General features: G+C 34.2%; 1 protein-coding gene across 1 annotated transcript in view; it reads right to left on the bottom strand.

Moving 5' to 3' along the window:
• Positions 1-449: 449 nt before the first annotated feature.
• LOC106878420 (putative ATP-dependent RNA helicase DDX49) overlaps positions 450-18,648 on the bottom strand; it is a 652,269-nt gene continuing 634,070 nt past the window's right edge. The window contains exon 12 of the mRNA XM_052976052.2: positions 450-801. Coding sequence (XP_052832012.2) covers positions 538-801 — 264 coding nt within the window. The 3' untranslated portion in view covers positions 450-537. The remainder of the gene's footprint in view (positions 802-18,648) is intronic.

The raw sequence follows: 18,648 nt of genomic DNA, 5'->3' as shown, positions 1-18,648 counted from the left end.
TTGAACAAGGAATTATATGCCTCCCAGAATGGGAGTCTTTCACAATACTCCATTCCACTCAGCTGGAGTATTAAGACAAGCAGAAAGGTTGGTTCAGCATCAAGTTTATATGGCAACAGTGATGAGACAATGCCACAACAAAAACTTTCAGGTGAAACTTGAAGTCCTAGTCAACTTGATCTTCACAAATTGACTTTACTTTCAGTATAGAGTCAGTAAATATTCTATTGTTACTCTGAAACTTGCTCTAAAATAATAATTTTATTTTAATAGACACACACATATATAGAATGCTAGTGTATGTGTGAGTAAAAACCTGCATACAAATGAGCAATATACTTGTGCTACTAAGCATTCACGAAAATATTATTCTACATATTTATGTTAAAAAGACAAGAAAAATCCTCACCACTTTAACAACAACAACAATGAAAACAATAACACAATCATTTATGTATGTAGATTTATTTTATGAAATATGACTAACTCTTTGACTCCACTTTTCACACACCATTTACAGGGATTTTTTTGTGATTTTTAAATTTTCTTCTTTTTCTTGGCTTTTGAAGTCTTCGTTTGTTTCTGATGCAATGTTTTAGTCAATGGCTTCTGAGTTTCTTTTGAGGAGCTTTGCTCTGCTATCACAGTCTTTTTGTTGCTCTCTCTTGTTGTTTGCCCTGCTACTGATGCTGCATCCTTCTCTTTGGAAAACTTATTAGAACGTGAAAGGAAAGCCTCTTTTCTTTTTTTTCGCTCTTCTCGTCTTTTCTTTCTTCTTTCTTTTTCTCTTTGATCTGGATCCTGATATATGAAAATAAATAAATAATAAAATAAAATATAAATTGATGAAATAAATTCAGCAGAACAGTAAGTGGGTTAGAGAGTAGTTAAGTCTATGTATCTGCACACATATTTGTGTATGTGTGTATTTGTGGATGTGTGTGCATATCAGGTTTGGGATGATGTACTGAGTGACATATGCAAAAGATTCTCAACCATTTGAAACTAAAGTTTAGTTTGAGAAAGAAAAAAAAAATGGTACTTCTTAGAGGTACTAAAAAAAAAACAGTTTTTAGAAATTAAGAATGAATTTTAAAATATATCAATTTATACATTTGGGGAGAAAACTTGAACTTTGTTAGGAAGATAATGTGCTGCTAAGTATATGTTTTTGCATTAATTGACCTTACCAGAGAAGTTAACCTGATCATTCAGCAGAGGTTTTACATATACAAAAAGAGGAAAGAGTTACAAAGAGATCTGGCCAGTAGCAATTTAAATATAGCTGTTACTTTGTCCACTACTAAGGACTATTTTCCTCTAAGCATGTAAATTAAATTATGTGAAATTAATTCTTAAATTCTTGGAATTATCTCTCTGTATGTAGATCACAAAACAAATAAAACTTGGCATCAAAACAGTTAACAAAGAAATAACTCAAGAAAATTAATAAAAAGAACCCCAGACAAACAGTAAAAAACAAAGCAAAATAAAACCATACAAAACAACCAGCTGCATGAATATCAGCAACAATGTCCACACAAGTAACATACAGAAATAGCAAGATACTTATCAAACACTTTTTTAAATCTTTGAGAACAGTTATTACAAGGGAGATAGTAATTTCTTTATAATATTTGGAGGGAGTAGAAAGTCGAATTTGAAATAAGGAAAAAGATGCATGGAATACAAATATTTATTTTTTGCTGACCTTTCGTGAAGTTCTTAGCATTTCTTGTCAGTGGTAATAATGTATAGAACTATTTCATTCTTTTTAGAAATCAAAATTAGTCACCAAAACAGGCGACACAAAAAAGAAAATGGAAATGTAAAACACACAGATACTTAGAATACAAAAGAACACCTTTCTTCCATTAGATATCAGAAAAAAATAAACATCCTACAGTGTGACACCTTGGGTAAGTGTCTTCTACTATAGCCTCAGACCAACCAAAGCCTTGTGAGTGGATTTGGTAGACGGAAACTGAAAGATGCCTGTCATATATATATATTTATATGTATATATTTGTGTGTCTGTGCTTGTCCCCACACCATCGCTTGACAACTGATGCTGTGTGCTTACGTCCCCGTAACTTAGTGGTTCAGCAAAAGAGACTGATGGAATAAGTACTAGGCTTACAAAGAATGAGTCTTGGGGTCGATTTGTCCAACTAAAGGTGGTGCTCCAGCATGGCTGCAGTCAAATGACTGAAACAAATAAGTGAGTAAAAGACAAGAAATTATTTTTAAAAATCAGAATCACCAGGGCTTAACTTCCTGTATGATACAAGAACCGCACAGCACTGAATTGGTGAGCAAGTTTTGAAATGAATGTAATCACAAAAACCATTCTAACCTTATTTACATTCATTTTGAAGGAAGAAAGGAACTGTCTGGCAAAGGAAAAAAACCCTAGTCCCTTCTATCATTCATTTCTGCTAGTTCTGTCATAGAACCATAAGAGAACTGGACTTCTGAGTGAGAAAATTTTCAGTAGGATGTTAAAAGAATTATTGTATTCACATTTTCAATTAAACAATGAAAAAAAGTAACATGTCCAGATTGCCATAATATATCTCCTATGATAAACTACATTATGTCAGAGTTCGCAATATCCTCATCTACCAGACATAGATATATGTAGATCAACAGACTTGTGGATCACACAAAGTTCATTCAATTTATTTTAGTGTCATAGGCCTGATCAATCAGTGTTGACTTGAGAGTAAAACAACAAATCTTCAAATGAAAAAAATTCTATATTATAAACTTTGATTTGCTAATTGCAGTAACCAAAACTCCCAAACAAACTCCAGATATTCTAAATTCTAAATTTTAGCTCAACAACAGATACTGAACAGCTACAGAGAAGGAAAAATATCCGTGGATTACATGTTTTATTAGATCAATTGTAACCGTGCCATAGGTAAATCTAAGAAGAGGAGTTGATCAGGGAAATGGTAAAGAACAGAATGTTTTCAGCAGTAAAAGAAAAGCAAAAAAGAGAGAAAAGAAAGAATGAATGCAACAAGAGAATAATAATTTTTATGAGGGAATGCTGAAAAGTTCCTGGCTTTAGGTAAAAGAAAATACTGGAGGATCAGTTAATTATGATTTTATTTAATATAATCCCCTCTTAGATTCACACACTTATTACGGTGGTCCTTCAGTTTTTCTAAGTCCTGGAAAAGAACTCGGAATGTTGGGCCTCCAACCAGGCCTTTCACGAGACCCTTAAAGCCAGGAACTTTTCAGCACTCCTTAATAGATTGTTTGACAAACAAAATTTAATTAAAGTGATACATTTTCAAGTAGTGAAGCAACTTTTTACAAGAGAAAAAAATACAATACAGTTTCTGAATTAAACAGGAAGCATGGAAACTGCCTACCATTCTAACCACAAGAGCAAGAAATACAGAATCTCATCAAAAGAATTTTAGCACCAGTTAATGAGAAGTTTAATGTTTGGCGCAATGAATAAGAGAGAAAACAAGGGAGAGAAAGAGAGAGATAAAAAGAATGCGTGTGTGTATGTGTGTGTGTAAAGAGTAAGAATGTATGTAAGGCAGTTTGTTTGATATCATTACAATTGTAGCCTGAATAATAACGTGTTTATGAAGTAACATAGCCAAGTAATTAGAAGGTAATGAAATTAAATAATTAATGGAATGACAATGCTTTTTGACTTATTGGGTTTCAGATGACACCTATTTTCAATAAATGATTCCAAATTACGGTTAAAACCAGTGATGCAAAGATACTTTAAGCAGAGACAGAAGAGAGGACTTGTTCAATATAACAATGAAGTTTTTAAACAAAACCTGGTTCAGTCAAACAATCCATTTCTATAGAATGACAATATACATACTTTTATATATACATAACATCATCATTTAACATCCACTTTCTGTGCTGGCATGAGTTAGATGGTTTGAGAGCTGCTTCAGGTTCCAGTCTGACTTGGCATGGTTTCTACTGCTGGATACCCTTCCTAACGCTAACCACTCTTAGAGTTTATGTAGTCAATGAACCCCTTCCCTCAAATTTCAGGTCTTGTGCCTTCAGTGGAAAGTATTATTATTATTATTATTATTAAGGTGGCAAGCTGGCAGAATCGTTAGCACACCACACAAAATGCTTACTCTTTTACTCATTTCAGTCATTTGACTGCAGCCATGCTGGAGCACCACCTTTATAGTCGAGCAAATCAACCCCAGAGCTTATTCTTTGTAAGCCTAGTACTTATTCTATCGGTTTCCTTTGCTAAACCGCTAAGTTATGGGGATGCAAACACACCAGCATCAGTTGTCAAGCGATGCTGGGGGAAGAAACAGACACACATACATATATACATATAAGACGGGCTTCTTCCAGTTTCTGTCTACCAAATCCACTCACAAGGCTTTGGTCAGCCTGAGGTTATAGTAAAAGACACTTGCCCAAGGTGCCACACAGTGGGACTGAACCCGGGACCATGTGGTTGGTAAGCAAGCTACTTACCACACAGCCATTCCTGCACCTGTGACATTTCGTCTGTCTTTACGTTCTGAGTTCAAATTCTGCCGAAGTTAACTTTGCCCTTCATCCTTTCAGGGTCGGTGAAATAAGTACCAGTGAAACACTGTGGTTGACGTAATCGACTAGTCACCTACCCCAAAATTCCCAGCCTTGTGCCAAGACTAGAAAGGATTATTACTATTATTATAATTATTATTATTATTGATATTGTTGTTGTTGTTGCTGCTGTATAATTAGAGTAGTGAAACAGGTATAAGTACAAGCACACGAGACCAAATACTCCATTCTATGAATATACAATGGTATAGTCACACACAATCTGGTATTCCCGATATTTCTGCAGCTGATTTTTGCTTCACTGACCAATGACTTACGTATTGGCAGTGCAAAGTCAATCTTATCCACGTGGCTTACAAAGAAAATGTTGCCGTGGTCAGTGAAGGGTACAATTGGAAATTTCCTACGAATCAGAATGGCTTCAATTGCTATGTTGGAATTTTATTTTTATTGTTTATTTTGCAGAGCACAAATTATCACAACAAAAACCACACTCTAACATTTCCTATACTACACAGGTTCACAGCATCCAAGACTAATTGAAAGAGTCAATAACAAAACAATAAATAAATAAGAAAATTAAAAAAAAATTGTTTACGAAAATAATTATATAATTTCACCAATACTTACAATCAGTGACATATTCCACAATTTAATTCAAACCCTATTTAATTGTATTTTATATATGCAGTTGTGTTTATGTACATACAACTCTCTCTCTCTCCATATATATATATATACATATATATATATATATATATATATATATATATATATATATATATACACACACATGTATAAGTATATCTATATATACATACATACACAGATATATATATACATAAGTATGTGTGTATGTTTGTTTGTCGTAAGTGTTATGTAATATAAGAACAGAGATAAAAAAGGTATGTAGAAAAGCTCTCTCACACTTTTTCTCCCTCTCTCTCTCTCTCTCTCTTTCTTCCTTCTCCCATTTTTCTCTCTTTGAGGTGTGTGTGTGTGTGTGTGTGTGTGTGTGTGTGTGTGTGTGTGTGTGTGTGTGTGAAAAAACCTGCATGCCTGCATGTCATGAATTTTATGGCTAAGCAATAAGAACTTTAACATTCATGCTTACTTGTGCAGAATTGCTGCACTCATTAGCATGCAAACCTGCAGCTGGTAAAGACGCAGAAACAAACAGCTAGCCACAATGCACATGCACACATACAAACACACACAGTTATACACACACACAATTATACACACACACACACACATGTATGTAAACCAAATAAGTGGTTTATTCTGTTATGGCTAAAGTGTTCCAATGAGAGGACAAGCACAAGGATCCATCTCTTCTTTATCAACACAAATCACAAACGTATACACATGATGCCATTGTTCCAGAAACCACTTCTCACTTTCTTATTAACAATAGATCCAACAATTTAATATGTTCTTTACAAATCACTACAGAGTGAGCAAAGCTGCCCAGTAGTACTGTTGGCAAAGAAGCATCAGTTGCCATAGCAATGGTACCATACTACTTCACCACTAAATGCTCAAGTGTGTTAAAACAACTCATACTGTTCATAACAAAACTGTCTCTTTCTTTAAAAGGTAGTGATGCAGTGGGCAGTATGCCAAAGGCTCTGTGCCACTTAGGAAAAATGAGCAAGACTCTCATAGAATTCTGAACCACCTTTGATATGAACTGTCGTCTCCTTCAGAGGATTGCATGATGCAAAGACACCTCCGTATAGTGGCATCCTTCACACAAAAACTAAGAGATAAAGCAGAAGCTTTTTCACACTGCATTGTAATCACGATGCATTTTTCTAAAGCAATGCTTTTTTACAAAGTATGTGTGTGCACACACATGCATATGTCGAAAAACTTTTTTTTTGTTTTAAATCTTAAATTACTGTTTATAAATGCACATCAGCAACGACATGCACACACACATTCACTCAAATGAGTATGCCATGGATATGTTATTAAGGAACAATACAAGCACACACAGACTGACACATATCAATATACAAAGGCAATTTTGCTTAAAAATGTTTAAATTTCAAATTGTTGCTTACAAGTGTGTATTCATCCAATCAATCAACTAGTCTACTTATCTATCTAATTAGCTATCTATTTATCTAGTTATCTGTCTGTCTATCTATCTAGTTATCTATCTATCTATCTATCTATCTAACTATCTATTTATCTATCTATCTGTCAATCTATCTAGTTATCTGTCTGTCTGTCTATCTATCTATCTATTTACTGACCTACCTACACACACATACAAGCATACTTATAGCCTAAAGCATAAAATCTCTACTGAAAATTAGTTTAAGAAAATTAGTTCCTTTTGCATCCAATATTTTTAACCCAGTTAGCATTTGTGGCAATCAGAGTAAAGAAATAAATACAGTGTGTTGGTTTTATTGCTAAAATGCTATTTCCTAGATGATACCATTTCCCTATTGTGATGCTGCAAAATATATTTTGGAAAGGACAGTATATTATATAATCATATTCATCTTCTTCTAGTCAATGATACATTAAGAGGGATATCATCAGGAATCTCTGACCTACTTTTAACCAATTCATTTTATTTTGGTTTCTGACAAATGTACTGTTAAATATTACTTCAACAAGTAATGGTGACAGCCCTGCATCGCTGCTGAGGTCAGAACAAGACTGAAACATATATGAAGTTGTCTCCTGTAAATGTTAGAAAATCAAGATACATATTAGTCATAGACTATCAAAGACTTTCCTCCCAAGATCACATATTTATTGTTATTAGTTTTTTAATGCAAAGCATATTAATTTTTTATGTAAATGGTAGCTAATGAATTAATTAGAATTTGTTTGGTTTCTGTTACTGTTTTTAAATCTCCAGTCAAGTAGACTGAGGCAAATATTGCTTTTTGTCATGAAAAGGTCTGAACTATACACACAACACCGGTTGTATGTACAACATGAAGCATAGATGTCTGAATATGGAGTGCGCTTAGTAATCATGCGATCTTACTCCATGATACCTTAGTAGGCACAAACTGTAAGGAAGCCTGTCATGTGTGTGTGTGTGTTGATGTGTGTCTCTGTGTATGTTGATATTCTTTGTCATGATATCATCCTTTAGGTCAGTATTTTCAAAACAGGAACAACAAATAAATCCTTCTCTTGAATAAAAAGAGAACCTTCAATAACAAGTACTCACCTAACCCATGCTAGTATAAAAAAAATAAAAGTAAAACAAATACATGAATGAATTTAGAAAATTTTAAATACTAAATTCAGAAGTTTTAGAAAAAGTAATGAACTTTATTTCAATTAGTTTCTGATAAAATTACAAAAAAAAAAAACACTACAAAGTAACCAGCCTGTATATTTTAGTAGAAAGGTATTTTTTTTTTGTGTGTGGAGTGTTTCCTAAGTAGTGTAACCGAAAAGATAAACAAAGTGTCTCTCTTTATTATCTAAAGGTGGCAAATAACATATTGACATTTATAAGAGCTATGGATATAATTCAACTGTACATGAATAATTAAATAGTTAATCAATAGAACGACACTACAGTTTCTTTTTATGTCCTCTTTAATCTCTCTCCCAGAACACAAGTTTCAGCTGCTGACGTTACTGTTAACACAAAACACTACAGGACTACAAGTCATATTGATATTGAAACTGCCATATCATTGACTTTTATTAAATACTGTGCAGATTCAGTTACAAGCTGATATTTACTAAACTTATCACTCAAAAGCAAGCTTAGGCCTGTTTGGATATTAATCCCAGAACTTGATGGTTTATTTAAATAACAAGAAATTTAACATATTTTATACCGTGGCGTAAACACAGAACAAAATGATGATTTTATATGCAAACTACATAATGAACCTGTGCGTTTGTATGCATGCAGAGATAGACACACATCATAGATCACAGGAAGAAACGTTCTGCAAGATCATATTACCAATCGATAGTTGATAATACTGTAACATTGAACCAACAAAGGAACTTTTACACCAATGTTTCCCAAGCTGTTCTCTACCAAAATCATTTACATTTCAATGAATTTTTCCCTTGACTTGAGGTTTTTGAAAGATCTATCAACTCAACAGATTTTGAACTCACAGTCACAGATTTCCAGTGGCCAGTTGATCCTCTTTGGAGTGGGGGAACACTGCTCTCAAAATAAAGTCTTTTGAGTTACTAGAAATGGCAGCCAAACAGTTCTTAAATCACAGCATACATTACAAGAAAGGAAGAACACAGTAGATAACATAATCCTAGATATGTTGAAGGGGAAAATAGCCTAGTCGTTAGGATGTTGCACCCACGATTGCGAGATCATGGTTTCAAGACTGGATAGTGTAACGTGACCTTGAGCAAAACACTTCATCTCACATTGCTCTGAATTCACTTCAACACCTGACGCATGGTACACTGTGTCACTAATGGTGCATACTAAGTTGATTTGATGGAGGGGGGGGGGGTTGAGCTAATGTAGAGCACAAACATTTAATCACTATAAACAAAACGTCGGTGCAGCTTGTTCAGCAAGAAATCGTGGCATCCTAACTTGTTTATGACAGGTGAGTCCACAAGATGTGACAGAAGGTGGAACAGTCATAGCTAGAAAGTCTTTGATCATGGGCATGCTTTATCAGTACAAACTGGCGGCTAAACAACTACTATAAAATATATTCATTGATTAATTTGTGAGCTGATTATTTAATTATTTGAATTTCCTTAATCAGAGATATCAATGGGTGAACAGGTCTATGAAATTATAGGTACGATAACACCAGTGTGATATATTTCCTCTTTGAGTTACAACATTTATGGAAAAAATTGAATCTATGCATTGTCATCTAATGAACCACTTGCCAATTTCAAAGAGGAGCAGTTCCCAACAGTAGTGAGTTATTACTTCTATGTGGGGCTATCTAATTTCAGTCAGGTGAAATTAGCTATTTGTGAGATAAGTACATTGACCTCAGAAACAATTGTGGTGTCTTAGCAGCTGGTCATCCAACACCATGTCACTTAAGACATTCTTACTTTCAATTTAAATAAACCAGATATGAACAAAAGCAATTTATACATCTTTTATATCTATATTCATTACTGTTTTACAGCTGTTTCAATCAAGCATATCTTATTATTATTATTTCTTTTTATCACAGGTTTTGTTGGAGCTCCTGGAGTCTTGCATGCATAGCAGGCGTACTACCTGCAGCCTACTGTACCATGCTATTTGTTCCTTGCAGCTATCTAATACTTTCCTGCTAATTCTGGCCGTGCCAAGGAGGCAAACCTTTTGTAACAATTCTACTGGGCACTCTATTCCAATTTCCTTTATATTCCTCTTGATGCCTTCTGATACTATTTCCAAGGATCCAACAATAATTGGCACAAGCTTCAGCCAGGCTATTTTGTACTTAAGAGTGTTGTATCTATCTATCTTTTTGTCTTCCTTCTTGACTATTCGTGGGTCAAAGGGGCATGCAACATCAACTATATAGCATATGTGGTGCACCCTGTCCACTGCTTCTAAGTCCGGTCTGTTATGCTCTAGTACCTGATCTGTTTGGATTGGGAGGATTTTGCAAGTCTCCAATTCCGCCACTCTCTGCGGTTTGTGCTCGTACCACATCTTGCTCCTCTCTATCCCCCACTTTTTCACAGTTTTCAATGTAGCACTTTCGCTACCTTATCATGTCACTGCAACTTGTAGTGATTTTGAGCAAGTCTAGGGCATTTGTTTGTGATAAGGGAAATGATTATCATTATTATCATTATTGCCTTACATAATGCACCAAAGACATTAATATTTAACATGTTTTTCCTTCATTAAAATGGTAAGGTGCAATTTGAGAGAAATATGGTTGATAACTTTTAAAAGGTTGAGTGATCTTGTAAAGGTTCTCACATTAGCTCACCCAGATGCTTTGTGGATGCTGAAATAAGTAACTCACAGAATGCTTATCACTATTATCTTCCATCATCTTCAATTAGACAGAAAAACAGCCCTAACACCCTAAAACACTACTACAACTCCAATGTTTTCATTTTCATACTTGATCTGGACAACCATAAAAGCACAGACTTAGTCCACCATTTTGAGCTTGCATTCATTTATCAGAGTTCATTTTGATGTAATCATTTCAGACAGGTACCTGGCAGGAAGATACATTCACCTCACGCATCCCAAAGGCTTTGGAAATAGTCTTGAGCATTGTTCTACCTCCTTTGGCTAAGCCACATAAAAACAGGAAAATCAGTGTCATCATCATTGGTCACATAGGACCCAGATACTGTGTAAGATTGCATACCCTCAATGTTGTGTTCTAACGCTGCTATGCTTTCTACAGTCATAATGACCATAAATACAACTAATACACACAGCGGTAAAATATGGGTTGCTATTTCTAGCAGGTAAAGCTTGGCTGATTCATACCATCCTGGTTGGCATTTGTCAGATGATGTCAGAGATCAAGGGGGAGATAAACGATATACACTTCATTAATTTTACATCGAGATAAAAACTTCGGGACAAATTGGCGAATAGCTGGAATTTAATTTGGGACAGGAACAATAGAATGATTGCATTACAGAATTAATTCTCACCTGTCCTTAACCTCTGATCAAACACCACTGAAGCATCTAGTAATTATAGATGTATTATTGTCATGCTATTTAGGTTTCTGTAGTTTGGGGTCACAGGCACAATTAGCCCTCTGCAGGAGCTAGCTTAAAAGTCTGCATGGAGTGTGGCTTTTAAGCTTGTTCTAAATAAGTTAATTACAGCATGTTTGAGTACAGAGGATGGCCTATTCAAATTTTGACACTGCATTAAGTAATACACTCCATCTTGACACAGTATTACTTAATGCACATTTTATGAAATTTTATCACCAGCGTTAACAACTAAACACTCTCAATTTTCCTGAAGTCCTTTTAAATTTCATTGAAATATAATTTTATTATATTTATGATATAACATTTATTATATAATAATTTATATATTCATATATCATATAATATCTGTTATATATAACAGATATTAAAAACTTCTTGTAATTGTTCACCTCTCTGGCTTGCAGAGGACCATACTGTGCACTTGGACATGGTATGCCTGCTTTACAAATATTCAAAGGAATTGGGTACTTAAGTGTCATAGTCTGTTAACATGTTCATTTCAGAAATAATAGAGTGGTTGAGCAATCTTGCAAGGGTCAATTTACATTTTCATTCCTACCCATTGCTGAAGAATATAGCTGGTAACAAAAAGAAGAAAAAAGAAAAAGAAAAGAAAAAATTGGAAGCATAATGTGGCATGACATGAAAACTGAATGTCTGAATTTTCAGTTTCATTTTTTGCTGCTTCAAGTTCAAACTGTCTGCATAGTTTCTATGTAATATAGTCTTGTGATAGGTCTGCAAGGAGAATCAACAAGGAGAATCTACTAATGAGAAGACAAATTATAAAGTGATATTTGAGAGAAACGCCACCTAAAAATTTATAACTTGGAATAAGTAATAATAATAATAATCATATTAACAATAATATTTTCTGCTATAGGCACAAGGCCTGAAATCTGGGTGGAGGGGCCTAGTCAATTACATCGACCCTAGTGTTTCACTGGTACTTAAGTTATTGACCCCGAAAGGATGACAGGCAAAGTTGACTTTGATGATAATAGTAAGAATTGATAATAATCCTTTCTATTACAGATACAAGGCCTGAAGTTTGGAGGAAGGGGATGATTGATTACATTGACCTCTGTACTTGACTGTTAACTTATTTTATTGACCCTGAAAGGATGAAAGGCAAAGTCGACCTCAGTGGAATTTGAACTCAGAGCATGAAGCAGACAAAATACCACAAAGCATTTTGCCTGGCATGCTAACAATTTTGCCAGCTTGCTGCCTTACTAATAATAATAATCTTCTCTATTAAAGGCACATGGCATGAAATTTTGTAGGGAGGGGACTAGCTGATTACACCAACCCTAGTGTTTCACTGGTCCTTAATTTACCAACCTCTAAAGGATGAAATGCAAAATCAACCTTGGCGGAATTTGAACTCAGAACATATTTGATAGGTGAAATACTGCTAAGCATTTCAGCCAGTGTGCTAATGATTCTGCCAGCTTATCACCTTAATAATAAGAATAATGACAATAATCCTTTCTACTGGAAGCACAAAGCCTCAGATGCTGGGGGAAGGGATTAAGCCAATTACATCGACCCCAATACGTCACTGGTACTAATTTTATCAACCCCGAAAGGATGAAAGGCAAAGTCAACCTTGGTGGAATATGAACTCAGAACATAGCGATGGGCGAAATACTGCTAAGCATTTTGTCCTGCATACTAAGGATTCTGCCAGCTCACCGCCTCTAATAATAATAATAATAATAATAATAAAGACTTATTTCAAAATCTTGACACTTTAATATTTAATACTCTTTTACTTGTTTCAGTCATTTGACTGCAGCCATGCTGGAGCACCGACTTTAGTCGAGCAAATCGACCCTGGGACTTATTCTTTGTAAGCCTAGTACTTATTCTATCAGTCTCTTATTGCCGAACCGCTAAGTGACATAAACACACCAGCATCGATTGTCAAGCAATGCTAGGGGGACAAACACAGACATACAAACATATACACACACACACACACACATATATATATATATATATATATATATACATATATACGACGGGCTTCTTTCAGTTTCTGTCTACCAAATTCACTCACAAGACTTTGGTCGGCCTGAGGCTATAGTAGAAGACACTTGCCCAAGGTACCATACAGTGGGACTGAACCCGAAACCATGTTGTTGGTAAGCAAGCTACTTACCACACAGCCACTCCTGCGCTTAATGTATATTTTATGAAATTTTGTCAGCAGCATTAACAACTAATACCTCCAGATTTTTTCCAAATTCCTTTTAAAGTTCATGCAAATATAATAATGTTCATTTTTCCATGATCGTTCACCTTTTAAGTTTATATATCTGTAACCCTAGAACTTGTTGTTGTTGCAAAACCTAATGTACTACCGCTATCCATTTCAGCAAATATCTCATATTCTTCAGATATTAATATGACAGATTCACCAAAACAACGATTTATTTATATATATATTTTTTAAATCATGCAAATTTAAGTGAGGACTTAAATGGAATTTGTGATAGGTTTTTCATTTGATCTTAACAAAACTCTACTAAACAGGTTTTTAGAAGTGGAAAGGAAATTTTCAATGATGCTTCAGTCAGGCTCTTTACCAATCATTACAAAAGCTACACTTTTTTCCATTTACGTTTTTGCATGTTTCATTTTCATGCTATATTTTATATTCGGATATAAAAATACCGTGCAGTAAAATTTAAAAATCTTATATTCATGTGAAAAATAAAGCTATACTCAGTCCCAATGGCATCTTGATCACTTTAGAGCATATTGTTTGTACAGAAAAACTATGTTCTTGAGCCATCATCAAAGAGCTATTAATTCAATGCTGTATTGATCAGTCACTGAATTCCAAGGGAATCAGTAACTGCTTTCTATAACAGTTTCTTTATTCAAGCCATTGATAAGTAGATAGGGAAAAAACAAACAGACAAAAAAACACCAACAAAAACGTGTGCATGGCATATGTGTATTGTCTACATATGGAGGAGTCTGTCTCCATATGTCTAGTATACACACACACATATTGTTTTTAGCGTATGATCAAGATGTGTACGTAGCTATAGCATAAAGTATTTTTATATATGATGCATAAAACATCTATGACATGTACGTAGTTACACGTGTGAACCAATGTACATTATGTGCATACAACTGATATGTGGATACAAGAGCCTGTGCAAATCGATGGAGAATTTACTCGGTCAATGGCTGTATTTTATCTCTGCGTTACTAACATGATGTTATTCAATTGTTAATTGTCAAGATAGGAGAATTGATGCAAAGACAAAAGTGCAACATAAGCAATCAAAGCACCAACGAACAAAATTCTAAATGTTGCACAAAACAACAAATCTTGGTGCGGAAAAAAGAGGTCTTTTACCATGTATTTAGCTACTCACTTGTGGTTGATATTTACATCATTTTTTTACAATTTAACACAGTCTGTGTGTGTGTGTATGTGTGTACGTAATATACATGGATATATACATATATGTGTGCATGCACTCATGTATTTATATATAAATACATAACTACACACATCAGTGTGTGTGTGCATATATATGAATATATATGTGTGTGTTTGTATATATGTATATATATATGTGTGCGTTTGTGTGTACATATGTATAATCACATAAACATATATATATATATATATATATATATATATATATATAAAATGTATCTCTCTCTCTTTATATTTATATATATATATATATATATATATATAAAATATACAAGAATAAGGGCAGGGAATAGTCAATTAATAATAGAATTAATAATTAACAATTTTGCCAAGTAGTTCAGTATGAAAAAACCTTTATCGGTAAAACCATTTATCATCATAAATTTTTGGTGTCGCATGGCCAAAAATTACCGTGAATTTTTTTAGAGACACTTTCAAATTTATCAGAATATCGGACTGAAGATTTGGAATAGAGAAATTTTCATTCTCTTAACCATGAAACGATCGTATCCGATTAACTAAAGACTTGTTTTGTTTATGCTTTTCCCTCCGGTTTTTTGTTCTATGTGTGCCATAAATATCGCCATCCGTTTAGAGAAAAATTTGTAGTTTAGAATCAGTAGTTCTTTGACTGCTATTTCTAAATTTTCAGTATGTTGGAGAAGCAACTCAATGCTAATCCCTGTATATTTATGATGATAAATGGTTTTACCGATAAAGGTTTTTTCAGACTGAACTACTTGGCAAAATTGTTAATTATTAATTCTATTATTAATTGACGATTCCCTGCCCTTATTCTTGTATATTTTATATTTGATACCTCTAAGTTAGATGGTTAAACCGTAATCCCTCCACACGGGACTATTTGTGACGCACATGGAATAGATTTCTTTGAGGTGGGATGCCTGAACTCACTAGCCGATGAATTCGTAAGTGCCTTTCTTATCGTTGATTTTTGGTGTCGCATGGCCAAAAATTACCGTGAATTTTTTTAGAGACACTTTCAAATTTATCAGAATATCGGACTGAAGATTTGGAATAGAGAAATTTTCATTCTCTTAACCATGAAACGATCATATCCGATTAACTAAAGACTTGTTTTGTTTATGCTTTTCCCTCCGGTTTTTTGTTCTATGTGTGCCATAAATATCGCCATCCGTTTAGAGAAAAATTTGTAGTTTAGAATCAGTAGTTCTTTGACTGCTATATATATATATATATATATATATATATATATATATATATATATATATATATATATATATATATATATAATGTATCTCTCTCTCTTTATATATATATATATATGTGAGTGTGTGTGTGTGTGCATGTATTAAGTATAGCTGTCACCTGTAAGGAAATATAACTTGACAGCATACACCCTACTTCTACTAATTGTTTTAGCTGCTTGTGTAGTTATAAGCGAATACATATCCTATTGGGCCTCCCAGCCTTGAGCTAGCAAAACATTGAGGAAATGATGGTTGCATGAAGAGAGGACCACACCAGTTACTTGGTGCAGCTCTCTCTTTCTCAAGAGTCACTTGGAGAAATGTGAAATGGAGTGCATTGCTCAAAGATACATAATGCTGTGCAGTCTCAGAATTAAACCCACAACTTTATGATTGTTAGCCCAACGCTATAAGCACTAGGCTATGCACCTTGATATCCTGTCAGTGGCCAGGCTTCAATTGGTGCAATGAAGATTTTGACAACAAATAATAAATGTTTATATGAAGTTAGGAATTTTTGTGTGTTTTTTTGAATGGCTAATCTGTGTCTTCTAAGCTATAATTGTTTTACTTACAACATGCGGTCTCAAATCAAATTGCTCAAGAACACAACACACAGCCTGGTCTAGGAATCAAACTCACTACCTCATGATTGTGAGCCTGACATTCTAACCACTGAGTCATGCACCTTCACTATTAAAACGGATGAGTTAAAATCAACAAATCACAATATTTATTTCTTTATTGCCCACAGGGGGGATAAACATAGAGGGGACAAACAAAGACAGACAATGTGATTACATCGACCCCAGTACATAACTGGTACTTATTTAATTGACCCTGAAAGGATGAAAGGCAAAGTTGACCTTGGTGGAATTTGAACTCAGAACGCAACAGCAGACGAAATACTGCCTTCACTATTAAAATGGATGAGTTAAAATCAACAAATCATAATATTTATTTCTTTATTGCCCACAGAGGGATAAACATAGAGGGGACAAACAAAGACAGACAAAGTGATTAAGTCAATTACATCGACTCCAGTGCATAACTGGTACTTATTTAATTGACCCTGAAAGGATGAAAGGCAAAGTTGACCTTGGTGGAATTCGAACTCTGAACGTAATGGCAGACAAAATACTACTAAGGATTTTGCCTGGCATACTAAAACACATCATAATATTAATCATGACATACAGCAGAACTTAGGTTTCTGAATGCCTCTCATCACAAAATCATATTACAAACAATATTTTAGCATAAAATGCCTCAGGTGATGAACAGAGTCTCAAGCAATGAACACACAAGCCAGCAACATCAGTTGGCAACAAGCTGGGAATATCAGCGGAAAAACATCAGTTGCTGTCTAGCTTTCACTCAGTGCATCTTCTGGCTTGAATTCACCATGCTTTCTCTTGAATTTCCGATGGGAAAAATAGTTTTGGTTCACAAACATTTTGGGTGACAAACAGCATTCAGGAATGAATTAAATTGGTAAACCAAGGTTCCACTATACTTGACTAGATACAGCTACAAGACTATTACTTTTGTGTGACATGATATCAGCAAAGAGATGTCAAGTGCTGGTTAGGATGGTGACGTAAAACCATAATGTATATATGCACGTGTGTGTGACTACTGATTCTCTTAGACTTTAACAGGTGCCAAAATATGTATTGAAAGAGTAAAAAGTGTCACACTGGCTGAATAAATGAGTTGTCAGCCTATTGGCTGAAGAGTTCTGTAATAGCTTCATGCCTGGAGTTGTGATTTTTTTATATTATCATTGGTGCAGTAAAATTTATTCTTGAAAATGTCTACTTCTTAAATGATCTCATACACACATACATACAATTTATATATACATACATACATATATATATACATACACATCACTATTATATCTTATATAATCATGTATACACAGGCACACACATATTTAATAGACAAAACAGAAGAGATTAATAATATTGTGTGATTTTTGTTTTTATTTTTTTTATGTGTAATTTTTTGGCAGTTTGTACTCAGTGATCTTTCAAACAATGTAGAGCAGTGAAAGATCTGCATTAGACAATAACAGTTCTTGCAGCTATCTTTTTTGATGTATAGAAATGAACACAGGGTTCTAAATACTATATATGTGCCATGCAATCTAATTCAGACTATATATGCGTGCATGTGTGTATACACACACACATATATATAGATACCTTCAGCTATAGTGTGATTTAAATTGCATGACAATATACATTTTAAATGCATTGAAAATATCATTATTTGGCTTAACTCCACTTTTACACATCATATGGCTATGTACCGTACAAGTTAGCCGGTCTTAAATCCATTCACACTGCTATTATAACAAAGATTTGGAGTGGGTTGTTCCATCCAGCCTGATTCAGAAATTCTGGTAATGTGCAGAGCTTTACACTTAGCATGAATGTTATCTAAAAATGAAACTAAAATGACAAGGGAAATGAAGTATACTTCATTTTTGAAGCTTTGATGAAGCTATAGAGTAATACACAAGCACTCAACTATGAGTGCATTGCATCTTACAGCAGAAACAGCTGTAAGCTAATGAAATTCATGACAGAATTTCTTGTTCCCTTGTTGTTTTAATTCTTTATTACTGCTCTTAACTCAACAGATGCTTCATTCTGAACTATATGTATACTG

This window comes from Octopus bimaculoides, chromosome 2 (genome assembly GCF_046866305.1).
Source record: "Octopus bimaculoides isolate indiv1 chromosome 2, ASM4686630v1, whole genome shotgun sequence".
Taxonomy (NCBI): Eukaryota; Metazoa; Mollusca; class Cephalopoda; order Octopoda; family Octopodidae; genus Octopus; species Octopus bimaculoides.
The sequence above is the reverse complement of the archived record's forward strand: the minus strand, read 5'-3'. Positions and strand labels throughout refer to the sequence as shown.